This window comes from Doryrhamphus excisus, linkage group LG21, assembly GCF_037039965.1.
Source record: "Doryrhamphus excisus strain RoL-2023G ecotype Guam linkage group LG21, RoL_Dexc_Guam_v1.1, whole genome shotgun sequence".
In the NCBI taxonomy this organism is placed as follows: domain Eukaryota; kingdom Metazoa; phylum Chordata; class Actinopteri; order Syngnathiformes; family Syngnathidae; genus Doryrhamphus; species Doryrhamphus excisus.
Genome location: NC_136377.1, coordinates 2,404,649 through 2,432,550, shown reverse-complemented (window position 1 = coordinate 2,432,550; position 27,902 = coordinate 2,404,649). Strand labels below are relative to the sequence as shown.

The 27,902-nt window shown below is 38.1% G+C and overlaps 1 protein-coding gene across 10 annotated transcripts in view; it reads right to left on the bottom strand.

Moving 5' to 3' along the window:
* auts2a (activator of transcription and developmental regulator AUTS2 a) overlaps positions 1–27,902 on the bottom strand; it is a 284,655-nt gene that overhangs the window by 108,301 nt on the left and 148,452 nt on the right. For all 10 annotated transcript variants that reach the window (XM_078787521.1, XM_078787522.1, XM_078787520.1 and 7 more), the window contains one exon: positions 17,402–17,431. In XM_078787521.1, coding sequence (XP_078643647.1) covers positions 17,402–17,431 — 30 coding nt within the window. The remainder of the gene's footprint in view (positions 1–17,401; positions 17,432–27,902) is intronic.

Here is a 27,902-nt window from a genome sequence, read left to right as displayed (position 1 = left end):
TACTACTACTAGTAGTAATAATCAGAAGAAGAATAATGATAGTAATAATAATAGGCTAATTAATAATATAATAATGATTTGTTTTTGCAGTGTACATTGTGTGTACTTGTACATTTAATGGTGGCCTAAAACAATTAAGTATCTCTATTAAATCTGTACAAAAGTGGGAAAGTTATATCCTGGTTCTTGTTCCTTATTTGTTTTTGGGATTTTTTTTTTGAATGTCTACTATATTCATTCATATCCTGTGCATCTCCAGGGGGCTCAGCCCCCACCGTCCCTGGCATGTATGCTACCTTTGTTTTCAGGTGAGTCCATGGCCATTGTTCCAACTTTATGAAATGCTTACGTTACGCAGAGATTTGGTACCAAGTATCCAGAAAATGAGGATTTCTTCCTACTCCGACTGTGTGCCTGTCATACCAAAAACATCCTTATAAATAAAAGCAGGTTTTGCGGTGAAATAAATAATAAGTATGTTATAAAACATACATTACCTGGTAGGCAAGGTGCAATAGGCCGGTAGTGTCTGTGTGTGTGTTTGTGTGCATGTTGGCGTCTAATAAGAGCGCTCTGACCTGTGTGATTTATAGATTCATTTGTACGCTTGTTTAGGAACCTGATCTGAATTATTCATGTACACTGGGGGCAGTGCCGAGAACATTAGCCGGTTAACCCCTTGCATAGGTTAGGGCATGTTATTTTAATGGCCGCCGCGAAGAGCAGGCCTCTCATTGTCATTGTCGGAATCAGGCAAGAAGAAGGAAGATTCGGAAGGAAATCTATTAGTGGGTATTGGGTATTATTATTCAATTATATCTGTTAACGGTAAACAATGCGGAGCGCTTTGGTTGCGCACGAGACAAAGATAATTGGTAACCAAATACCCGATGACATTCGGCTGCCTCACGTTCCATTATTTATTTCTTGCACACCACCTGGCGTGCATGTGACGCCGCCGCCGCCGCCGACGCCGCAGCGTTCCGTGTTTTACGTGTTTCCAATTACGGTTCATTTAGGTGGTGATTAAGCCGTAAAAAGGCCGACGCGGCTTTGACGTCAGGTCATATTTCATTATGTCCTCGCTTCTGTGGCGTGAATAACGGTCATTTGGGATACTACACCTCTTACAAAGTCATGATCGGTTCATAATTGGTTTATTTTAACAGCAAGCCACAGAATATTATTAATAATAATATTAATAATAATTGCAAATTTCCCCACTGAGGGACAAATAAAGGCATATCTTAATATTAAAAAAAATAATCCAGTAAGGCAGGGGTCACTGCCACTGGAGCTAGGGTCTGGGTGAGACTGGGCTGCATCAGGTTTTCCAAAAAAAAAAAAAAAAATGCATTTATTAAAAACAAAAAAATTAAAAAACTTCGCCTTGGTTCCAATTTTCTACAAGAAAAGCTCTGATAAAATATTCCATATCTTAATTTTTATTTTTCTGCACAAAATAAGATGAAAAATAAATAAATCAAGAATAAAGAAAATCCCGCTAACCACTAGTCCACCGTGCAGCCCTCCGTCTTTCATCAGAAAAAAAAGGTTTAGTAATCAGCAAAATAACATAGCTAAGTTTCAGGAAAATATCCGTTCCTGACTAAAAAATTGAGAAAAATACATTACATTACAATACAAATACATTTCAAGCATTAGAGCCCTCTAAATGTGAAATAACACCCCCATAGTCACTTGCAGCCCCTTATTGGGAACTTGTCCTATATATTTGTGCTTTTTGTGCAAATTTAAAAAAGCCTTTAAAAAAATCCTGGAAGGTGATCCGGATCAACCCCAATATTCAATCAGTTCTTCCATATCCCACTTCCGACAATTCCCGAAAATTGAATCCAAATCCTTTCTGAACTTTTCAAATCATTCTGAACCCGAAAAAAACAGACCAAAACATCCATGAACCAGAGCCCTAAACGTGGATATGATTACATCTGTTATGAATCCAATATATATTCACACTACCACATCGACAGCTATTGTGTCAACAAATGATGAGATAACATTTTACTACAAGCGTCTTATTGTTATTTCCAATCCTGGCGGAAATGCACCATTCCAAGGAGCCAAGCGCTATTAAGGCGATGACAAAAGTCTGCTAATTAAAAATAATGAGAAGTGGGAGAAAACCAAGTTATTTACTTCCCTGATTATGCTGACATAGATGTCGGGGAAAACAGTTGAGTAATACGCTATTAAAGAAAAGGCTCTAGAGTGCCGCGATAAACCGTGAGCGGAGATCAATATTGATTTTTTTTTTTTTTTTACGTGAGCTCCTAAATGGATTATAGAAACAAGCACCAAATAACAAAATCACTGAAGTTTTGTTATTCAAGAAACAATACAAGCAGTTGATGTTTGCTAAATACAAGGATGAAGAGTCTTGAACCAGTCATGATGAGCTATATATATCACTATATTGACACTTACTATGGTACCCATTATGGCATTGGATGCTCATATCACCTTGTACTTCGGTATGTGACAAAAAATTAAATAATAAAAATAAAATAAAATAAAATAAAATAAAATAAAATAAAATAAAATTAAATTAAATTAAATTAAATTAAATTAAATTAAATTAAAAATGCAGGAAGTGAAAAATGAAGTGTGACTTCACAGCGACTATAAATAATGTAACTCACATTATTAAAAAAACAAACAAAAAAAACTTAAACTGTATTATGGAAAGCAGGAAGTGAACAAATGTAACAGTTACTGATTGTAAAAGTACCAGATGGAGGAGTAGGATTTAATAAGCTTTGCTTCTTCCTACTCCTTTTGGACATGTGGAACTGTGAACTGATTATGTGATGCATTCAATTGTAATCTGAAGCATGTTCAAATGAAATTCTGTAAAAAAAAAAAATGTAAAAAAATTATATTCGAAATGCAGGAAGTGAACAAATGTAACAGTTACTATAAATAATGTACCTCACATTATTTAAAAAAATAAAAAACAAAAAAAAACTATTATGGAAAGCAGGAAGTGAACAAATGTAACAGTTACTGATTGTAAAAGTACCAGATGGAGGGGTAGGATTTAATAAGCTTTGCTTCTTCCTACTCCTTTTGGACATGTGGAACTGGGAACTGATTATGGGATGCATTAAATTGTAATCTGATGCATATTCAAATGAAATTCTGTAAAAAATAATGTAAAAAAAATTATATTAGAAATGCAGGAAGTGAACAAATGTAACAGTTACTATAAATAATATAAACCTCACATTATAAATTTAAAAAAAAAAAACTGTATTATGGAAAGCAGGAAGTGACAAAAAATAAATAAATAAAATAACTTTATATATATTTCCTATATTAGGAAAACAGGAAGTGAACAAATGTAACAGCGACTGATTGTAAAAGTACCAGATAGAGGGGTAGGATTTAATAAGCTTTGCTTCTTCCTACTCCTTTTGGACATGTGGAACTGTGAACTGATTATGTGATGCATTCAATTGTAATCTGATGCATGTTCAAATGAAATTCAACCATTACCATTACCATTACTGAGTAAAATCTTTCTGGCTTCTAATGAATGCGCCGTTACTCATAGGATTTATGCCACACATTCCCTCTGCCAAACAGGATTCTGTCAATATTAATAGCTCGGAAATTTTATTTTGTTAATAACAGCGGGTTCCAGACACCCACGCAACCATCAGGTCCTCCCATCCATCCATCCATCCATCCATCCGAGGATGGAGACTATTTGTACGTAATCAAGTCAACCAAGTGAGTTTTATTTGTCATAACTAGTGTTTGCTCCTCCATAAGCCATCAAACAAAGCCAGAATGAACTCACGGAGTCATTTCCCTTTCGTCCAATTACAAATGAGTCCATTAGTGTGTCTGCAGTGAGCCCTGCGCTGTCTCCCAGTAATGGCTTGCGAGATTTCCATCATAATCATAATGACTCCCAGGGTAGCCATGAGTGCAGATGGAAGGTTGCTCATAGGTAATGAGCTATCTCGCCACCCAAAGGGCACGCGTCTTGTTGCGTTGTTATTTTGAAGCGCGTGTCTATGAGTTAGTGAGCTGATGCGTGTCGTTGCCGTCTAATGATAACTGTACATGGCGGTTGCTGTTGTTGGACAAGTGGAATGAAATTTGAAGCGGACGTCTTGACTTGCTGCTCTACAGCTGGTGCTGCTGCTGTCAGGAAAACTAACAACAATAAAATAACAATAATGATACGCAGGCCCCCACCACTCCAAAATGGGGGTATTGCACCTCCGCGTATGACATGTATCTGTACTTTATTGTTTGATTAGCAAGAATAATTATCATTTATTTTAAAGGTTGTAGTAAGCCATGGTGTATCATAAATGCTGCTGCTACAGCCGTGGAAAAAGTTCTCCTCTCGTCCAGTGTGGAAGTGGTTTTTGGCTTCTTACTTTGTCCTTCATCCCACTATCCCACTATTACAGTATTTTTGTAATTTTCTTTTCTGTATTTGCTATTTGTATCTATCTAGTGTCTATCTAGTGTCTGTCTATCTATCTAGTGTCTATCTAGTGTCTGTCTATCTATCTATCTAGTATCTATCTATATATCTATCTAGTATATATCTATCTATCTAGTATGGATCTAGTATCTGTCAAGTATCTATCTAGTAACTATCTAGTATCTATTTATCTATCTGTCAAGTATCTATCTAGTATCTATCTATCAAGTATCTGTCAATCTAGTATCTATCAAGTATCTGTCTAGTATCTTTCTAGTATCTTTCTAGTATCTATCTAGTGTCTATCTATCTAGTATCTATCTAGTATCTAGTATCTATCTAGTATCTAATATCTATCTAGAATCTAGTATCTATCTAGTATCTAATATCTATCTAGTATCTATCTAGTATCTATCAAGTATCTGTCTAGTATCTTTCTAGTATCTATCTAGTGTCTATCTATCTACTATCTATCTAGTATCTATCTAGTATCTAATATCTATCTAGTATCTAATATCTATCTAGTATCTAGTATCTATCTAGTATCTAGTATCTAATATCTATCTAGTATCTATCTAGTATCTAGTATCTAATATCTATCTAGTATCTATCTAGTATCTAGTATCTATCTAGTATCTAATATCTATCTAGTATCTATCTATCTAGTATCTAATATCTATCTAGTATCTATCTAGTATCTAATATCTATCTAGTATCTAATATCTATCTAGTATCTAGTATCTATCTAGTATCTAATATCTATCTAGTATCTATCTAGTATCTAATATCTATCTAGTATCTATCTAGTATCTAATATCTATCTAGTATCTATCTAGTATCTAATATCTATCTAGTATCTATCTAGTATCTAATATCTATCTAGTATCTATCTTGTATCTAATATCTATCTAGTATCTATCTAGTATCTAGTATCTAGTATCTAATATCTATCTAGTATCTATCTATCTAGTATCTATCTAGTATCTAATATCTATCTAGTATCTATCTAGTATCTAAAATCTATCTAGTATCTATCTAGTATCTAATATCTATCTAGTATCTATCTAGTATCTAATATCTATCTAGTATCTATCTAGTATCTAAAATCTATCTAGTATCTATCTAGTATCTAATATCTATCTAGTATCTAATATCTATCTAGTATCTATCTATCTAGTATCTATCTAGTATCTATCTATCTAGTATCTATCTAGTATCTAATATCTATCTAGTATCTATCTATCTAGTATCTAATATCTATCTAGTATCTATCTATCTAGTATCTAATATCTATCTAGTATCTATCTAGTATCTAATATCTATCTAATATCTATCTAGTATCTAATATCTATCTAGTATCTATCTATCTAGTATCTAATATCTATCTAGTATCTATCTATCTAGTATCTAATATCTATCTAGTATCTATCTATCTAGTATCTAATATCTATCTAGTATCTATCTATCTAGTATCTATCTGTCCAGTAGCTGTGCCCATCTCTTGTGTCCCTGAAGTGATCTCATACATAGCCTGTGCATTAGCAATGTGGTGTAGACAAAGACTAATAGGAATGTAAAGGTGACTATAGGGGTGTTATTTCATTGACACAGGGCTCTAATAATGGTAAACAAAACATATTTAGAAAGTCATAAACAGGCCTTCTATGCTGTAACTATAAAAATTATGAACTAATCAACTAACTTGATTGTTGACGTGGTTGTCAGCTCAAGTTTTATTGTTTTAAATGCAAGACGACGAGATGGTTCCTTGCGTTCGCCGCAACCTGCACACTAAATCAGATACCCGAAGTTGACGCCCGACAGCGATGACGAAATGCCAAGCGCATATTCATTTGCATTCCGACTTTCCTTTGTCTCCTTCCCTTGGCTGTGTTGATTCCTTCGGCAGGCAGAAATATCACGGCCACCAGCTCTCGTGTGACTCACCTCCACTTGGCATTCCAAACGCATCACATTCCACTTTGCGTCTTGGTGGTGTGGCACCTACTGCCAATTATTCTCTCAATGCCAGCGGGGTGGTCGTCTGTGAGCCGGGTGGAATGTGCTGATATTAGCACCGGATCACGATACCACATGTTTTATGTATGATTTCTTGTTTTGTTAATAAGTAAATCAGTTTTGAACCTGAGGACACAAATTAAATTTTTAACATTAGTAGAGCCCTCTAGACATGAAATAACACCCCTATAGTCACCGTGACAGTCGTATTACCCAATAATGTTTACATAATAACAGTAAATAAGCCATATAAAACTTAATAATATATCACGTCGTACTTTGGTACGTGACAAAAATAAATAAATAAAAATAAATAAAAACAATAACAAATAAAAACAATAAATTTAAAAAATAAAAATAATAAAATAAAATAAAAAAATAATAATAAAAATAATAACATTTGTAAAACAAAGTAAAAAAAACTGAAATTATATTATGAAAGCAGGAAGTGAACAAATGTAAGTTACTGATTGTAAAAGTACCAGATGGAGGGGTACAATTTAATAACCTGATGCATGTTCAAATGAAATAAAACCATTACCATTACCGAATGTGTTCCGGTGCGTGCGAGGGCGGAGTTGGGGGGGGGGGGGTCAGAGTTGTATTGTAGCCTGACATGGCCGCTGTGATAGTAGCAGCCCCTGTTAGCGTCATTATCGTGACATGACGCAAACCTGCAGTAAAAGCCTGTTGTTCCCCGCCAACAAGTCTGGTGCTTGTGTGTCCCACCGAATATTACAGTGACAATACTACATATCTTTCTCAGTGTGTTTAAATATCGGTCCATAGTTCATTCAGCCATTTTTATGATTGATAATGCTTAATTTAGGAAAAAAGTACATGAAATCGGCTTCAATTTGCTTATTTATTGAGTAATAATAGTCTGTATTCCAACACAAAACAATAATTGATTCATAAATATATTTTTGATAGAGTGAAGCCATGGAATGAGAATTGCAAAGTGGCAAAGGATGACTGTATTAGCCATCAGGGTGTTCAGTAATAAAGAATTATACATGGGGGTCAGAGATAGTTCTCGCCTCAAATTAACCCTCTCTTGGGAGGTCTGTCATCAGCAGCCTTTGCGTTAATTTGAAATCGTTCAGCAGCAGGAAGGAGAACGTTTGATTTATGCCTTATTACATTGATTTTTAAGAATGTGCCAGGCGGAATCATGTATTCATTCATCTCCATACGCCAGGGGTCTAAAACTCAATTTAAACTCGCAAACTAGAGAGCTAGCGACCTAAACGGTAGCCTTCAAGTTATTTCCTTTCAACTTAAATAGCCAAAAACTTACCACTTCCACACGGATAGGGAGGATAACTATTAACAGTTATTTAACCTTTAACATGAACATGAATCAAATGTAATAATTTTTTCTGGGTACATGATACCATACAGCATCCATATCAAACTTGCGCGGGCCGCACTAACATTAAACTTTCATATCAAGGCGGGGGCCTCAAAGTAGTGTCCTGCGGGCCCCATTTGGCCGCGTGTTTGAGACCCCTGCCATACGCTTTCTGAGTTTTACTTAGGCCTTGTGTAATCTCCGTGAGTCCGCTCATCACTTCATTTGGACAAGCAGACCATCAATTCCTGTTCCGGGTATCTTGGTCTGGGGAAATAGGGCAAGGGGGGGTCCATTGGTCCATTGTGGTACTCTACATTTACTATATATTTCAATATATGTGATTTTTTTTTATTGCATTTTTAGTGTAGGTGACATCACCTTAAAATCCCCCCCATCATGAGTCATTGACGCATGACCACCATGAACGGGGGACGCTTATAAGCATTTAGCCGGCGCCTGGCCGCCCACTGCAGCCCCATAACGGCAGACAATGGCCATGCTTAATAAGAACCAGGATGGATCCCAAGAGTGTAAAGGAGCCATCAAGCTGGGGAATTTCATTTAATTTCCCCAGGGTCGTCTATGTCTTGTACACATACTTAGAGAGCGATGTGCAATTCTTCTTGTGTTTTGTCAATAATTCCCCAGGGAGCAATCAGGACCGGGGTTGGACATGCCCTGGGCTACCGGCAACAAGCTCAGCCACCTAATTAGGCTGCCACTAATAAGCGGTGCGCTGGTGGCACTTGCAAGGGAAAGGCTGTTTGGTGGCGGGTGGGGGGGGGGATCCAGAGACCCTCCTCGGAGTCCCTGATGTTATTAAAACTGTTTGTGGTTGCCGCCATGCACGCTGTGATAGCGTTGTATTTCCTTCATTTAGGGCCGGTTAACACGGTGAGCGAGTGGGTTCATCATGGTCTACTTTTCGAGACACATGCGCTAAACGCATCTTACATCCGTATAACCACAAGCGCTGATTTCTGAAGTTCATATGAAACATCATGGGGATATATCGAACACGGTGTTCTCGGTTGCCTGTTTTTGGCACGTTGGAAGAGTGGCCATTAAAACGGTCCGAGCCACCGAGTCTCTTGACTTTAACGTGGTCATTATCGTGGTTGTCGTTTGCTGTGATTAAGAACTGCACTCGGGGTTACAGCGCCTACTCAGGGTGTAAATCCCTCCACCATTCAACTCATTCAATCCCAGCCATTTTTCAAAAGACAATCCCTGGAGTACCAGACATTGCAGATCATTTTGCCTGATCTGTTCCATGGCTATATGAAGCTATGGTATATATATGGTATATAACCTACCAAAGAGAACCATTAGGAAAATGTCCGTTCCCAACTAAAAAAAATGCAGAAAACCAACTTACAAGATACATTTCAAGCATTCATTCATTCATTCATTCATTCATTCATTCATTCATTCATTTTCTACCGCTTATCCTCACGAGGGTCGCGGGAGTGCTGGAGCCTATCCCAGCTGTCTTAGGGCGAGAGGCGGGGGTACACCCTGGACTGGTCGCCAGCCAATAACAGGGGACATATAGATAAACAACCATCCGTTCTTTAGTAATCAGCAAAATAACATAGCTAAGTTTCAGGAAAATATGCGTTCCTAACTAAAAAAATGCAGAAAACCAACTTACAAGATACATTTCAAGCATTCATTCATTTTCTACCGCTTATCCTCACGAGGGTCGCGGGGGGTGCTGGAGCCTATTCCCAGCTGTCTTAGGGTGAGAGGCGGGGTACACCCTGGACTGGTGGCCAGCCAATCACAGGGCACATATAGACAAACAACCATCCGTTCTTTAGTAATCAGCAAAATAACATAGCTAAGTTTCAGGAAAATATTGGTTCCTGACTAAAAAAATGGAGAAAACCAACTTACAAGATACATAATTTCATTCATTCATTTTCTAACGCTTATCCTCACGAGGGTTGCGGGGGTGCTGGAGCCTATCCCAGCTGTCTTAGGGCGAGAAGCGGGGGTACACCCTGGACTGGTCGCCAGCCAATAACAGGGGACATATAGATAAACAACCATCCGTTCTTTAGTAATCAGCAAAATAACAGCTTAGTTTCAGGAAAATATCTGTTCCTAACTAAAAAAAAATGCAGAAAACCAACTTACAAGATACATTTCAAGCATTCATTCATTCATTCATTTTCTACCGCTTATCCTCACAAGGGTCGCGGGAGTGCTGGAGCCTATCCCAGCTGTTTTCAGGTGAGAGGCGGGTACACCCTGGACTGGTCGCCAGCCAATCACAGGGCACATATAGATAAACAACCATCCGTTTTTTAGTAATCAGTAAAATAACAGCTAAGTTTCAGGAAAATATCTGTTCCTAACTAAAAAAACTGCAGAAAACCAACTTACAAGATACATTTCAAGCATTAATTTCATTCATTCATTCATTTTCTAACGCTTATCCTCACGGGGGTCGCGGGGGGTGCTGGAGCCTAACCCAGCTGTCTTAGGGCGAGAGGCGGGGTACACCCTGGACTGGTCGCCAGCCAATAACAGGGGACATATAGATAAACAACCATCCGTTCTTTAGTAATCAGCAAAATAACAGCTTAGTTTCAGGAAAATATCTGTTACTAACTAAAAAAAAATGCAGAAAACCAACTTACAAGATACATTTCAAGCATTAATTTCATTCATTCATTCATTTTCTAATGCTTATCCTCATGGGGGTTGTGGGGGGTGCTGGAGCCTAACCCAGCTGTCTTAGGGCGAGAGGCGGGGTACACCCTGGACTGGTCGCCAGCCAATCACAGGGGACATATAGATAAACAACCATCCGTTCTTTAGTAATCAGCAAAATAACAGCTTAGTTTCAGGAAAATATCTGTTCCTAACTAAAAAAAATGCAGAAAACCAACTTACAAGATACATTTCAAGCATTCATTCATTCATTCATTCATTCATTTTCTACCGCTTATCCTCACAAGGGTCGTGGGAGTGCTGGAGCCTATCCCAGCTGTTTTCGGGTGAGAGGCGGGGTACACCCTGGACTGGTCGCCAGCCAATCACAGGGCACATATAGATAAACAACCCTCCGTTCTTTAGTAATCAGTAAAATAACAGCTAAGTTTCAGGAAAATATCTGTTCCTAACTAAAAAAAACTGCAGAAAAACAACTTACACGCATTAATTTCATTAATTCGGGCCAGTTGAGGGGCTGGGGTGATACCGCAACTAGCTTGTTTTTTTTTTTTTTTCATTTCCATACACGTTTAAGCAAGACTTCTAACATCGTCGAACACCATCCATAGAGTTCTCGACAAGTTTGTTATTGACCTTGAGGAACGGCACCCAATAGAATAAGTTCATTACTGCACACTCCAGTGCTTACCCTTGGTACCGTCCAAGGTTCTCCAACCATCCAGACGTGCTCTGCTAAAGGCCGATCACGCGTGCGTGACTTCACCTTTTACTTTTTATAGTCTTTACCTACGATACAACCGCTTTAACAAACCAGATTTACTTTGGCTGCGTGTGACCAGTCATATAAAAAAGGCTGTGATATATGGAGACATTTTGCCTGCAACATTTTTTTCTTGTCCAGGTCAGGAAAGATGGAGATTACATTTCGTTCCGCAGGAGTGATTTTCACAGTCAAACAGCATATTTATGTTTTTTTTTTTTTTTTTTTTTTTTGGTGCTGATTGAATTATTTTCCATTCCCTGTGTTCTCCGTTTGCGGTGGGAATTGAATTATTGCTTTGGAAACAGGAGCCACCGCTACAACCCCCCCCCGTTCAATTTCAATTTCAAGGACTTGGTAACCTTGTTCTTTTTCAAATGTGTGCATTATCCACTTTTATTGTTGGCTGTAAATGATTGGTGAGGTTGAGTACTCTAGAGGCAGGTGTAAAAGTATCACGTATGCATTATATCACGTCTGAGGCTACGAGAACCGATGCCGGTTCAGTCCTTAATGCCACACATCATTCATTCATTCATTCATTTTCTAACGCTTATCCTCACGAGGGTCGCAGGGGGGTGCTGGAGCCTATCCCAGCTGTCTTCGGGCGGGAGGCAAACAACCATTCACACTCACATTCATACCTACGGACAATGTGGAGTCGCTAATTAACCAGTGGCTAATAGTCTAAAAATAAAGAATTCATTTCAAGAAATGCTGCAAATGTTTTACAGACAGTATGAATTGGGCCTGCAAGAAAATACGCGTCACAAACGGCAATTCCACAACTTCACAGAGTGAACAATGATATTTAATGCAATATTTCCTTTACTATATCATGATGTGGTATCATAATTTTTGGACTATTAATATTAATATATTTCATATTCAACCACAAAACAGTAATTAATTCATTCATTTTCTACCGCTTATCCTCATGAGGGTCACGGGGGGTGCTGGAGCCTATTCCAGCTGTCTTTGGGCGAGAGGTGGGGTACACCCTGGACTGGTGGCCAGCCAATCACAGGGCACATATAGACAAACAACCATTCACACTCACATTCATACCTATGGACAATTTGGAGTCGCCAATTAACGAGTGGCTAATAGTCTAAAAATAAAGAATTCATTTCAAGAAATGCTGCAAATGTTTGACAGACAGTATGAATTGGGCCTGCAAGAAAATACGTGTCACAAACGGCAATTCCACAACTTCACAGACTGAACAATGATATTTAATGCAATATTTCCTTTACTATATCATGATGTGGTATCATAATTTTTGGACTATTAATATTAATATATTTCATATTCAACCACAAAACAGTAATTCATTCATTCATTTTCTACCGCTTATCCTCATGAGGGTCACGGGGGGTGCTGGAGCCGATTCCAGCTGTCTTTGGGCGAGAGGCGGGGTACACCCTGGACTGGTGGCCAGCCAATCACAGGGCACATATAGACAAACAACCATTCACACTCACATTCATACCTATGGACAATTTGGAGTCGCCAATTAACGAGTGGCTAATAGTCTAAAAATAAAGAATTCATTTCAAGAAATGCTGCAAATGTTTGACAGACAGTATGAATTGGGCCTGCAAGAAAATACGTGTCACAAACGGCAATTCCACAACTTCACAGAGTGAACAATGATATTTAATGCAATATTTCCTTTACTATATCATGATGTTGTATCATAATTTTTGGACTATTAATATTAATATATTTCATATTCAACCACAAAACAGTAATTCATTCATTCATTTTCTACCGCTTATCCTCATGAGGGTCACGGGGGGTGCTGGAGCCTATTCCAGCTGTCTTTGGGCGTAGAGACCAACACTCTACGTAAGGTAGTTTTGTGTACAGTAAATTTACAGGAAAGCTATTTAAACTCGAGCAGCGGTGACAGGAAAGAAGTACGTATCTCATATAATGGGCAGCAATATGATCCGGTGGCTTCTAACTAGCAAACTGGATCCCCTCTAATGATTTAGTAATGCCTTCCGCCTGCCTTGTTTGGACAATGCAGCAAATTGAGTCATTACTCAATGTTGTCGATTTAAATTGCTCCTGTCTTTGCGGTAATTCCTTTTTGTTTCTGGAAGCAGGAGAGAGCATGTTGCGCTGTAATCCCTCCGCTGACCGGATTAATTCACTCCGGATCACGTTATACCTCTGATGAACAGCGGAGACGACACCTTCCTGCCATTGATTAATTGCGTGTTAAAGTAACAGAGGAGTGAATCATAAATAGGGGACCCCTGGGACGGGGGCTGACTCATGTGTTCCGCCTCCTGGTGAGGGCGAAATTGGAGTTCCTACACAATGTCCCCCCCCCTTTACATTTTACAGCATCACAGTTGAGAAAAACAGTGAAAAGAACAATCGTTTTAATGGGTCGAGTGTATTCCAATTTATCCCTCTTTTATCGCTTAATTGTTTCGTGATAAGTGAATTTCCACAGAGTAGGAGTCTTATGTATAAATCAAATATTTTTGTAGTTAGAGTAGAGAAAACCTTTTTAAAACCTTCTTAATAGGCTTTTAAAACAAGATGAGAGCCCTCTAGACATGATCTAACACCCCTATAGTCACCTTGACACTCCCTAATGTAGTAGATATAAGACAAAATGTCACATATTAAGACATAAATCAGTCAATATAGAGACTCGTACATTAGCACAAGTTCCTTGTTTTGTTTTTTTTTACTTCCTGTTTCTCTACAGCACTTCCTGTTGCGGCTGTTATTTCATCAGTGTAGCGTTACTGACACTTAGTGACCAGAAAAAAATGAGTTGAATTCCAGTCACGTTTTGTGAATTCTGTTTGAAAATTTGAATTTGAAAAAAAAAATGCCTATGACACTCCAATGCCCCCCCCACACATTTTACAGCATCACAGTTGAGAAAAACAGTGAAAAGAACAATCGTTTTAATGGGTCGAGTGTATTCCAATTTATCCCTCTTTTATCACTTAATTGTTTCGTGATAAGTGAATTTCCACAGAGTAGGAGTCTTATGTATAAATCAAATATTTTTGTAGTTAGAGCAGAGAAATCCTGTTTAAAACTTTCCTAATAGGCTTTCAAAACAGGATGAGAGCCCTCTAGACATGATCTAACACCCCTATAGTCACCTTGACACTCCCTAATGTAGTAGATATAAGACAAAATGTCACATATTAAGACATAAATCAGTCAATATAGAGACTCGTACATTAGCACAAGTTCCTTGTTTTGTTTTTTTTTTACTTCCTGTTTCTCTACAGCACTTCCTGTTGTGGCTGTTATTTCATCAGTGTAGTGTTACTGACAAATTGGACTGGAAAAATTGAGTTGAATTCCATTCATGTTTTGTGAATTCTGTTTGAAAATTTGAATTTGAAAAAAAATATATATATTTATAGGCGACCAAACGCCCTCTTTTCCGAGGACATGCCCTCTTTTCACACCAAACGCCGTTCTTGTGAGGATGAGAGGCCCAAACCGTAAAGCAAACCATTCAGTTTGTGACTCACAAGTCGTCGGTAAAAGGAATAGAAATAATCTCGAAGTCTGTATCCCATAAAAATATTCACCGGATACATCAGCAGCACATAAATATGATTGTTTTTAAATACTTTGCTTTATTATTAATGCCCATGCCACAGAGTGTCATAATATGATAATATGTGCAAAGGGATTTCAGCGGATGCCGTAGAGCAGATATAAAATACATTTTACGCTTTCTCTTCCTTGTACTTTGTCGTATTTTCCCTCAAACAATACTACCAGAAGAGTTGTACTATACATAAAAGCAGTTTATATCCTCCCCGCCACCATCTTTGCACAGCAGCGGGGAAGAAGAAGAGTAATACAAAGGAAAGAGCAATTTGTCCGTGTTAAAAGATTATGTGTTTTGCCCCCCCCCCCCGCCCCCCCAATCCAAAGGAGGAGAGTAGTGTTTACAGGCTTGAGTGGGTGCTCACCAGGTTGAGGCTGAGGCTGATTGCACCAGAGTACCCTGTCAGCCGGTGATTTGTCATGTACTTCATCATCCTTGTCACTCCACGCAGCGTTGTCGTGGGTAGCGTTCCCGCCTGTCGCCCCTCCTCCTCGCACGTGTGCTTTGTACTCCGTCAGTGGAGGAAATTTGTATTTACTTTGGGGCAGTGTAATTTTTTTTCCTCCTGGATAATATGACCCTTAGCGGAGCCGGATCACGGGTTAGTTGAAGTGATATTTTCCGTTAATGGTAGTCGTACATCATGGCTGTCAGGACAGGTTAGGAGGAGAGCACATTACAGCTCCATTTTAGCACTCCGGGCATCTGGGATTATTTTCCATAACCGAGTATGACATGATCGCTCTGTGGAGTGCATTAAATTTTTATCTTTTTTTTTTTTTTTTTTCCTCCCCCCCTGCAACTTCTGTGGCTTTACCCCCCCCCTGTGTGGGTCTCGGGGCTGCCACAGTGATGGATACCCCCTGAGCACCGGTAGCCTTGTTCAAGGTTAGGTGGTGTCGTGGACCTACACGGCTCCCCCTCCATCCAGTAACTGGCAAATCCCTGCCCCCTTTGAGGCACGTTTGCACCGACTATGGCTCACCATCGTCCCTTTTACAGCAGGGGTCTCAAACTCAATTTACTTGGGGGCCACTGGAGCTAGGGTCTGAGCAAGGCTGGGCCGCATCAGGTTTTCCAAAAAAAAACAAAAAAAAAAAAACGCATTTATGAAAAACGGAAAAATATACAAACTTTTTCAGTGCTTTGGTTCCGATTTTCTACAATAAAAGCTCTGATTTTTATTTTTCTGCACAAAATAAGATTAAAAATCAATCAATCAGTAATAAATATAATAATAATAATAATAAAACGGCAAACAATAAAAACTTTTTTTCAGATTAAAATGAACAAAGCATTATTAGAGCCCTGTAGACGTGACAAAACACGACTATAGTCACATTTATACTCTTTTTATTTACAACATATTGCGCAACTGCAGGGTCTTTGAGACACATGCTAACTCGCAAACTAGAGAGCTAGCGACCTAAACGGTAGCCTTCAAGTTATTTCCTTTCAACTTAAATAGCCAAAAACTTACCACTTCCACACGGATAGGGAGGATAACTATTAACAGTTATTTAACCTTTAACATGAACATTAATCAAATGATACCATACAGCATCCATATCAAACTTGCGCGGGCCGCACTAACATTTGGCCCGCGGGCCGCGTGTTTGAGACCCATGTTTTACAGGATTATACATTTATACAGGAAATGAACAAGGATACCGGTTGTTGGCAAGAAGGAAAAAAAAACAAAACAGAAAAGTTGGTTTGTATTCCGTCTCCTTTACGCTGCCATTTGTTCTTCCTCTCCTTGGCAGCAAGGTCAGCAATGTAAAGGCCATCTTTTGCCATTGACAAATGTTTCCCCCCGTCTGCTAATCAGGAGGGGGGTCAAAGTTGGACGAGCAGCTGGAGCTCATTAGGACGCTACAGATGAGAAATGAATGTGGAGATTGTAGGCCTGGCAGAGAGCCACACTGACGGACCCCGGTACGGGGGCCAAAGAGGGTGGTGGATGGATGGATGGATGGATTAGACCCCCCGTCAGCCAGCAGAAACACTCTCCGGACAGAGCGGTACACGTGCTAATGTACGCACACGCCTGTTCCTTTTCACTCCCATGCTGATGGCTTTCCTTTTCTTTGACGCACTGCCACTTGGTAGACATAATACAGAAAATAACCCCAGTCCCAAATACTGTATTTTTCCATCCAGCCATCTTGAATACGAGTCTCGTGTTTGCGGACCAAAATTGATTTTTAATGAATTTATGGGAGCACCTGTTATAAAACAGGACCGACCACCTGTGTAGCATACCATCTTAGCTTAGTCCATCCGATACCATGTATTAAAAATGCCAAACCTTCAATAAATCCTGACCATCTACAGACAAGTCCTATTTAGATTTTGCACATCATTAATTAATAAGCTACTAATAGGAAGTTTTATTGTAATTACATGTAACCAGTCGTTGAAGAAAGTGACTGAACGACACGCTACATGCTACATGCTACATGCTACATGCTACATGCTACATTACATAAATGTCCCACTTACCTTGTCGTCCTGGTCGGTCTCTGTGTCACACTGCAAGAGAAAGAAAAGCAAAGCTGATTTTGATTGCAGGCACTTGAATCCGATGCGCACAATATTCAACCGAAAGAGTCGACGTTTTCTCATCCGTCTTTGTTCTATAAGAAACTCTTTGATGAATTGAGTTTAAACTAAAACCTCAAAAAAATAATTCGATGACAATGGCTGAGGCTGCAGTACTTAGTGTGGAACATTAGCTATAGCTTTTTTTTGCTATTTGTGCTCAATGCCGGGGACCTGAAGGAAGGGGACCTTGCAAATGGAGAGATGAAAAAAGTGGCTAGATTTCGTTTTTTTTTTTTTTTTTTTTCCTATTTCAATTTCAAGGTCCACTTAATTCTTTATCAACTAATTAGTGTCACGCTGGGTGAGTGGCGGCCTCGAAGTTGTGCATATGGCTGAGGTGCAGAGAAGCACTGAAGTCAGTAATGAAGAAGGCACTGGGGGGAATATAGGCAGGGGTTGGCATTATACGCATGTGTGTGTGTGGGTGGGTGTTGGGGGGGGGTGTAGAACCAGGAGCAAAGCTGGGAGGGTGTCGATTAAAGAGAGGAGGGCAAAAGATTGACAGCACAGGGAGTCAGCGACAGAAGCCCCCCCCCACACACACACACACTCTAATGGCTATCTGTCTTTTTTGCTTCAATCTCATTTTTTTTCTTTTTGCTGATCTGGGGCCCCGCAAAGCTCAAAGGTAGCCGCCCGGTCATGTGACTGCTATGTTTTCTCGAGCTGGATGCTAACAAGGAGCCGTGCGAGCTCAGCAGGAGCAGAGCATTCCAATTTACAGGCATGTCCCACATGGCTCCCGGGGCAGCCAGCGGCACGCCGCCATGATGGTCAGCTCCAGCGACTCATAAATTATGCAGAGGCAATAAACGCACCGGGCAAACACTCCTTAGACGTTCCCTTGCTTATCATTTCTCTCTCTCACTTGCCCCTCTCTCCGCCGCCCACAGCATTTCGACATCCATCCAAATGACAGACGGGGCTGTAATTTTATATTCAGTATGAAAAAGAAGTATTGGGACAATCATTACATAGATGAACTAAATATATATATATATATATATATATATATATATATATACGTATAAATATTGGGGCTGTGAAAATGAACAGATTCATACTAATGAATTCATTTGCATGATATTCCACTCACTATATTGCTGATTAGAGTGATATCTGGAATAAAGAACAGAGTCAAAAATGGACGACTAAGGGAAGTTGGAGTAAGAACCCCCCCCCATCAAACAAACAATCAAGTAGTTTGCATTCTGCAGGAAGCGGTTTTTATTCCACTAAAGCGCTTCAATTTGCAGGCTGCACGGTGGTCGAGTGGTTAGCGCGCAGACCTCACAGCAAGGAGACCCGAGTATGTGTGAGTTCAGAGTGGTGATGGCTTTTGGGAAGAAACTGTTTTTTTGTTTTGGTTGTGATGACATGTGATAATAGTAATAATAACAACAATATCAATATTAATATTATTAATAGCAACAATATTAATAAGTCATATTCAATCATAATCATACTCCTACTACTACTACTACTACTACTAATAATAATAATTTATATTATTATTATTATTATTGTTATTTATAATAATTATTATTGTTATTTATAATAATTATTATTGTTATTTATAATAATAATAATTATTATTTATAATAATAATAACAACAACAATAATTATTATTATTATTAATTATTAGCAATGCTTATTATATTTATATTTCATTTATATTAATATATTATTATATTATATTAATTATTTATTATTTAATTTATATTATTAATAAAGTTATATTAATACATATTATTATTATTATTATTATTATTATTATTATTATTATTATTATATTATTATTATTATTAATGATTATTATTATATTGTATATAATTTATATTAATATATTATTATTTAATTAATATTATTAATTAAGTTATGTTAATATTTATTATTATTATTAATTCTTAATGATGATTATTATATTTATATTCAATTTATATTAACATATTATTTAAATATTAAATATTAAATATTAAATATTAAATATTAGATATTAGATATTAGATATTAGATATTAAATATTAAATATTAAATATTAAATATTAAATATTTAATAACTATCAATTATTATTATTATAAAACACGCCATAATCCACCACAAAAAATTGGGAAAAATAAAAATGAAAGAGTGGCCAATGTTCGAACAACAAAGAGGCAAGGCACCACAACACGGCGACCTAACCCGAGAATTCGTGTTCAGTTTCTGGCTGCGTATCCTCAACTTCCAACGTTTAATATTTCCATCCAATTAGCGTCAATAAAAAGTACGCATTCATATACATCCAATGCGACAAAAAGAGTCATATCTGCCACGGGTGTTTCTCCCGTGGCCACCCACACAGAACTCATGGCGCTGCAAGACGGAATCCGATGCACAGCGTTCGCTCCCCCAGTCAGCTTGTTAGAAAGCGACTACAAATGACACGAGCGAGCACTCATTAGCCGCTCCTCCGTCGGTGCGCACAGAAACAACGGGGAACACTGGCGTACAAAAGGGTTCAAATAACGAACATTATCTGAGCCTTTTTATTAAGTTGGAAGCAACTTTTCTGTTTGGAGTTCCCCTTTCTTCTCCCTTCTTCTCCCTGCTCTGCTGCTCGAGCAGCCGACTGCTTTGATTGCCAAGAGAGAAGCCAGCTGGAATGACTTGCCCTTGCTTGTGAAGCAAATGGAACATGCTAATGGAACCCATCGTATTACCCCATGCAAAAGTGCCATAGCTCATTACTTTAAGATAAAAGGATATCATTGTAGACGGCGAGCAGAATTGACTTTCGGCGCTGCGACTTGATGATGATTTAATCAACTGCTCGCTTTCATTTCTCATCGCCGGTGCCTGTTGCTTTCACAGGTACCGCGAAACCGGGCCCTCGCAAGGCTGGAAAGGAAAGTAAATGGCTATCATTATAGACTTTTTTTTCTCGGGGGGGGATAGAGGTATGCAAATTTCCCAGAGCAACAGAAATGGAATAAAAGGGAAAACTTAATACAAGTGAAATACTTTTAAAATAATAATACATAAAATATGATCAGACAGACAAGCTTCGCTATGAAAATAAAAGAATAGAATTCCTTTATTGTCTATTATATTATATATTAGTATTATAAAATATTTTTTATTATTATATTTAATTATTTTGTATTTATTATTTTATATTTTATTTTAAATTATAAAATATATCCTTATTGTCTATTATATAATATATTTGTATTATAAAATATGTTTTAGTATTATATTTATTTATTTTATATTTATTATTATTTTATATTTATTTTAAATTATAAAATATATCCTTATTGTCTATTATATTATATATTTGTATTATAAAATATTTTTTAATATTATATTTATTTATTTTATATTTGTTATTATTTTATATTCTATTTTAAATTATAAGATATATCCCTTTTGTCTATTATATTACATATTTGTACTATAAAATATTTTTTATTATATTTATTTATTATATATTTATTATTATTTTATCATTTTTTTAATTATAAAATATATCCCTGTTGTCTATTATATTATATATTTGTATTATAAAATATTTTTATTATTATATTTATTTATTTTATATTTATTATTATTTAATATTTTTTTTAAATTACAAAATAGATCCCTATTGTCTATTATATTATATATTTGTATTATAAAATATTTTATTATCATATCATCGTACTTGGTAGAGTGGCTGGGTGACAAGCTCTGTTAGGGACTCGGAGTCGAGCCACTGCTCTTTCGCGTCAAGAGAAACCAATGGAGTCCTTCTTGACGCCTCCCTGGTGAGGTGTTCTGGGCATGCCCAATTGGGTGGACGCCCCCTAAGTAGACCTTGGACACACTGGAGGGTCTAAGTCTAAACGATGGACGGACCAACATCTGCTAAAGCAGTGAATAAAAACACAACAATGGCGCCATTGAAACCAATGAAACTGTTCTAACTTGAAGCAAGTCATGTACAAAAACGTAACCATTTGTCCGGGAGGGGTGGCCGACAAAGGAAAGTGATATTCCACCCAGGCCGGCTATTTACAGACGGCCGTATTATACTGTACAACAAGGACCTTGTGTTTAGTTTCAGTAACCCAAGAACGCCAAACATTAAATTCATCTTTAAGAGCTGTTGACGTTGGCGAGAATCCAGACCACTTCTGATTGCCCCCGCCGCCCTCATTGGGGTCTCGATTTTGGCTGCACGCTTTTACAAATTCCCCTTGCATTGTGTCCGTGCGCCATGCGTTTTGTTTACATTGAGTCGAATAAGAGTCAATTATTCTTGTCCCAAATCATCCCCATATGTGAGGAATACTTCTTAAAAAGCATGGAACCATTAGGGGGGGGGGGAGGGGGGTCGGAGCAAAACGCTAAATGATGCAGCTTAGCTATCACCTGCATCGTTAGCTATCCTGTCAGAGCTAACGGCAGAAAAATGTCTGAACTGAAGACTGAACCGCATCACATACATTAAAGATGTATGCATCCCTAAAAAAGTTGCATTATAAAGATATACAAACAGCAAAAAAAGACTTAAGAGTGCACATAATGGGAATCACTTATTCTGCTTAATAACATAATAATAAGATATTCTTAATATCTGGGCAGATTTCCTTGAAGCATTTGACGGATGCACATTGTTGCCCCCATGTAGCATTAGCCTCTGGTGATGTTGCTTTCCATCCATGACTCCAATTAATTATGGCTTTCATCCAAGCATCCGTCGGCTCACAGGATGGGGTCTGTTTATCAGGTTGAAGCAGGCTGTCCTGCAGTATGGCTGGGGGGGGGGGCGGTACCGGGAGCAACAGCGTTCTGGCTAATGTTGCTACGCTCACAATAATCGATGCCCCAATGCTATGTATCCGCGTAACCCAACGAAAGACCAGATTTTAGGAAAACCAAAGCCAGACTACGGGGCAATATATGTCAAATCATAAAAGAAGAACTAAATTTGAAACACCGTAGGACCCAAATTAAATTTTTAACATTAGTAGAGCCCTCTAAACATGAAATAACACCCCTATAGTCACCTTTACAGTCGTATTACCCAATATCGTTCACATAATAACAGTAAATAAGCCATAAAAAACTTAATAAGACTCATGCCCGTGTGTGTTGTTGTAAAAAACACTTATATGCTAGGACTAAAAAAAATAAATGCATAAATAAATAAAAAAAATTTAATACAATTTTTGTAATAAAAAAAATCAAAATTTAAAAACAAAAAAAAATTATAACACTATACTGTAATATCACTATATTGACAGTTACTATGGTACCCATTATGTCATTGTATGGTCAAATCATACGTGACAAAAAATAAATGAATAAATAAATTAAAAAATTAATAAAAATTTTTAAATAAAAAAATCAAAATTTAAAAACATTAAAAAATAATAATAATAACACTATACTTTACTATAATATCACTATATTGACAGTTACTATGGTACCCATTATGTCATTGTATGGTCATATCATACGTGACAAAAAATAAATACATGAATAAATAATAAATTAAAAAAATTAATAAAAATTTGTTTAAAACAAAAAATATTTTTTTTAATTTAAAAACATTAAAAAAAATAATAATAACACTATACTATACTATAATATCACTATATTGACAGTTACTATGGTACCCATTATGTCATTGGATGGTCATATCACCTCGTACTTTGGTACATAAAAAAAACTATAAAAAATAAAAAAATTTAAATAATAAAAAATAATAAAAAATTAAAAATTAATAAAACAAAGTTAAAAAAAAACTTAAATTATATTAGGAAAGCAGGAAGTGAACAAATGTAACAGTTACTGATTGTAAAAGTACCAGATGGAGGGGTAGGATTTAATAAGCTTTGCTTCTTCCTACTCCTTTTGGACATGTGGAACTGTGAACTGATTATGTGATGCATTCAATTGTAATCTGATGCATGTTCAAATGAAATTAAACCTTTACCATAAAACTTCCATGGCTAGCTTGGCCTAGCGTTAGCTGTTGCAAGTCTATTCCTCAAACGCTCGAGGAGGGATGAAAGCAAACTTGGTTATTTGCCCGGAAGCTGGAGAAACAGCATGAGGGATTGCAGCCATTACCACGGTCAGCGCTAACGGTGCCAATTTGACACGGCGTCGTCAAGGACTCCTCATCGCCTCCTTCCAACCGCTCCTTCTAGATATAGCAACGCATCCTGATGCTTTTTGGATGAAAACAGTCACATGGCAAAATGGTTTTTCCCTCCCCTCCCGCTGCATCCTGCTCCATCTGCTGCTGGGGCCTGGGTGCCGCCGACCGCCTGCCTGTCACAGCGTGTGTGGAAATTAGCTGGGGAGGAGGTGCTCGCTTGTGCTAATTACATTTTAATCATTGGAAATGTGTTGGCAAATCAAGCCTTGATGATGAGCCCAGAGCGCCTCGCTGCAGGTTGGGGGGGGGGGGGGGTGTGGTGGGGGTGGGAAGGTTGCGCGGTTTCACCCGATATCGCCAAGCTGGACGTGTCGCCCTCCAAAAGGTTTGATATGGCGGCGTGCCTGACCTCCTGCCGGGTTGGGGCAGTGGAACATTAGTCACGGGAAGACCAGGAAGACCAGGAGGGGGAAAAATGACAGTTCTTGCATAAAACTATGACGGGAGTCGGTGCAATGGCGATAAAATGTAGGAAATCGAACCTTACTTGACATCTTCCAAACATAAGTCCCTTATGTGCAGCCCTTATGCTCATTATGTCAACTATATTGGGGAATATGAGTGTAAAGTTGACTATAGGGGTGTTAGTTCATGTCTAGAGGGCTCTACTAATGTTCATTCATTCATTCATTTTCTACCGCTTCTCCTGACGAGGGTCGCGGGGGGTGCTGGAGCCTATCCCAGCTGTCTTCGGTCGAGAGGCGGGGTACACCCCGGACTGGTGGCCAGCCAATCACAGGGCACATATAGACAAACAACCATTCACACTCACATTCATATCTATGGATAATTTGGAGTTGCTAATTAACCTAGCATGTTTTTGGAATGTGGGAGGAAACCGGAGTACCCGGAGAAAACCCATGCATGCACGGGGAGAACATGCAAACTTCACACAGAGATGGCATTGAACTCGGGTCTCCTAGCTGTGAGGTCTGCACGCTAACCACTCGTCCGCCGTGCAGCCTCCTCTAAACTTAAGAAGCTAAAAAAAACAACAAAAAAAACAAACTACCACTTCCACACGAAATGCGAGGAGAACCTTTTTTCACTGCCGGACATACCATGGCTGAATACTACATACTGTATCACTTGTATTTACTAATAATAGACCATAGTTTACCATGAAACAGCAATCATTTGTCAATCAATTCCTGAAAGACGTACACAGCGAGGGAGCGATAATTTAACAGCGAGGGATGACTATAACTTTCGATTTGGCTGTCGTCTCTCTGAATGATCGCTAAATAAACTTTTCTTGAGAATCCATTAACTTGACATTTTTTTTTAAAAGTTCAGCCGGTTAAAGAAAATGCAACACGACACGTCGACTGGCTCAGACCTTTAAAAATAAGCTCGGCTCTGCGACGATGACATTGAACATGCAATTTCCACAGCATCTGTTTGATGTCAAGCTGTCTTACAAAAAGCATAAAAGGACAGAAGAAAGCTGGGGGACAAATGGAAATGAATAGAAAACAGCTTGTGTGTGGATGCAGTCGCCTACGGAACAAGCTTCTTTCAGCAGCAAAGAATGTTTTTGGGCAAGGAAGGACCAGACTTTTGTCTGGCCTGATATAATGGAGGCTGATCCACGTGCGGCGAAGCAGTCGAATGCAGGAGGGCTAACATCTGAATGCAATTTCCTGTCAGATGTAAAGCTTTATCCGAAAGATTTTCTATTTGACCGCAAACTCCAGATTCCAGGCAGAGGATGAACTGGAACTGAAGGGAAGGACGGCACGGGAGAAGGGAACACAAATGAAGGCTTCCATAAAATGATGTCAACTTTATGGTCTGTGACCTATGGATTCAATACTCTGGAGTTTATTCTTCGTATATAATATTCAGAGAGATCATGGTCTAAATCTGGATGTTATTATTTATTTATTTTTTTATACATAGTATCTGCTCCTGTGCAGTATTATGTATATATCTTGGATATCTTGTATATATCTTGTTAAACTGTCTTTTTTTACTTTTACTTTTTGTATACTTTTTTTTTAACTAACTATTGCACTGAAAAGAGAAGCTCTCCAATCTCCAATCTTGTATAATGACAATAAAGGCCATTCCATATGCATACAAAAAAAGTGACAAATTAAAAATGTTTAAATTGTTGGAAAATTTTATTTTATTTTTTATTTTATTTATTTATTTATTCTTTTTATTAAATTTTTTTATTTAATTATTATTTATTTTTTTTAATTAAATTTTTTTATTTAATTATTATTTATTTATTTTTTATTTTTTATTTTTTTCCAAGAACAATTCCAACAGCATAAATAATAGAAAACAAAAACAGCTGACGCAGCATTTTTGAAGCAACTCAATATCGAGGATGAGCTGGCGTATTTTAAGACGTGCAAAATGAAAAGGAAAGTACGACGGGAAATTTAAGGAAACGTGAGATGTGGCGGCACACGACTGAACCGACGTCTGTCAGAACGAAGACGTTGCCACAGACTAAACATCTTCATGGATCAGTCCCATCCATCCATCCGTCCGTCCATCCAAAACTCGGGGAAGTCGGTATCATGTGATGTTGATGTTTACGTTTTACCGTGCATGCCCCATTGACTATTCTATTGGATTATAGCGCCGCATGTAAACAAGGGATTGGAATATTCCTTTCCATGGATACCATTGTTTTCGGAAAGGTCATTCGGAAAGAGAAAAACTCATGTAAACGTGGCTAATGTTCGATCACAACTTATATGTAGTATTCTAGTTACATTGATTTGCGGAGGGTAACACCAGGAAACCAGGGATCTACCGTACTCCATCTTTATATATTATAATAGTAAACCCCCCAAAAATACATCCTGTCAATATTAAATATCCAATTTGACTTTAACAAATGGACTCTTCTCATTCCACAGAAATGAATTCCCTATTAGGTAACTATTAGGAAGGGATCCTCATCATTTGTGAGAAGAGACCCGCTCATTTGCAGACAAGCTTTTGGCTAAGGGAGCGAAAAAAAAAACAAAAAACATCAGGATTAGTTTCAGTGCCTCTAATCACTTAACTCCTCACACCTGATGACACACTATTAACTTTGAATATCTCCAGTGACCCCGCGGGTCGTTGCCCATCACATCAAGTTTTTATTAGGGAATTTTCCTCATCATTAGCCATGGCCTGGAAACGAGCCATTAATATTCATACTAGCAAAGCAAAATGAGGTCCCACTGATTTTCCATCATCCAGTCTATCTGCACAGCTGCCGCCGTTAACAATCACTCCACTGCCGCACATTTGCCACGTATCATTATGACGCCCCATAAAGCCTCCACCCCCCCCCCCCAACCCCTCCCAGATATGGCCGTGATGGGATTGGGGCGCAAGGTGGAGGAGGAGGAGAAAAAGGCCGTAAGGCTGGCAGCCAGCTGACACCCATCAGAGACTAACAGCCGAGCTTTGCCAACAATCTGCCTGCAAGTCTCATGCAGAAAGACGGGCGCTGCCAGTGCTAACAACCCCTGCAGGCTCTGCCAGGGACGCAGCTGAGGTATGGGGGGGGGCGTCCTGGTCCCCTCATATTAGAACACATGCTGTTTGTCATTCCAGGCTGGCAGAACCACACCAAAATGCATTTGCAAACATTCCAAATCTTAAACATGATCATGACTTTTCGGATATATATATACGTATATATATATATATATATGATGATTATTATTCATGCATCTGAATAAAAGCCAATTCAATGCAACGATTCCTATTAAGATCGGTGAGGCACCACATATTAATGCCATCTAATGACCCGTGCATCCATCCATTTCAACAGACAATCCGGCCTCAAATGGTTCTTTAGTGGTGACTACCTATGTGTACCTGTATGTGTATATTTAATACAGGTCTAAGATATATTTCAAGCTTAAACAAGGATACAGCAAATAGCAAATGTTGATCCAACATCGGAGAAGACCGTCAACGTCAAGCTAGAATATATGTTTTAATGGCCGTATCGATTTGTTGCCGATTTCCCTTATTCAATGGTGGTCCTGGATGCCCCCCCCCAAGCCCGCCCCTGTACTTACATGTGGTAACATTGTTGACATTAAAAAGTAAAACTATTGAAACAGAAAACTTCACTCTCTAACAAATATACATAAACTTGTATGTTTTGGTAACATAATACAGAAAAAAATGGGCACATTTTAAGTTTAAAAAGGTGATTAATCATGATTAATTTATTTGA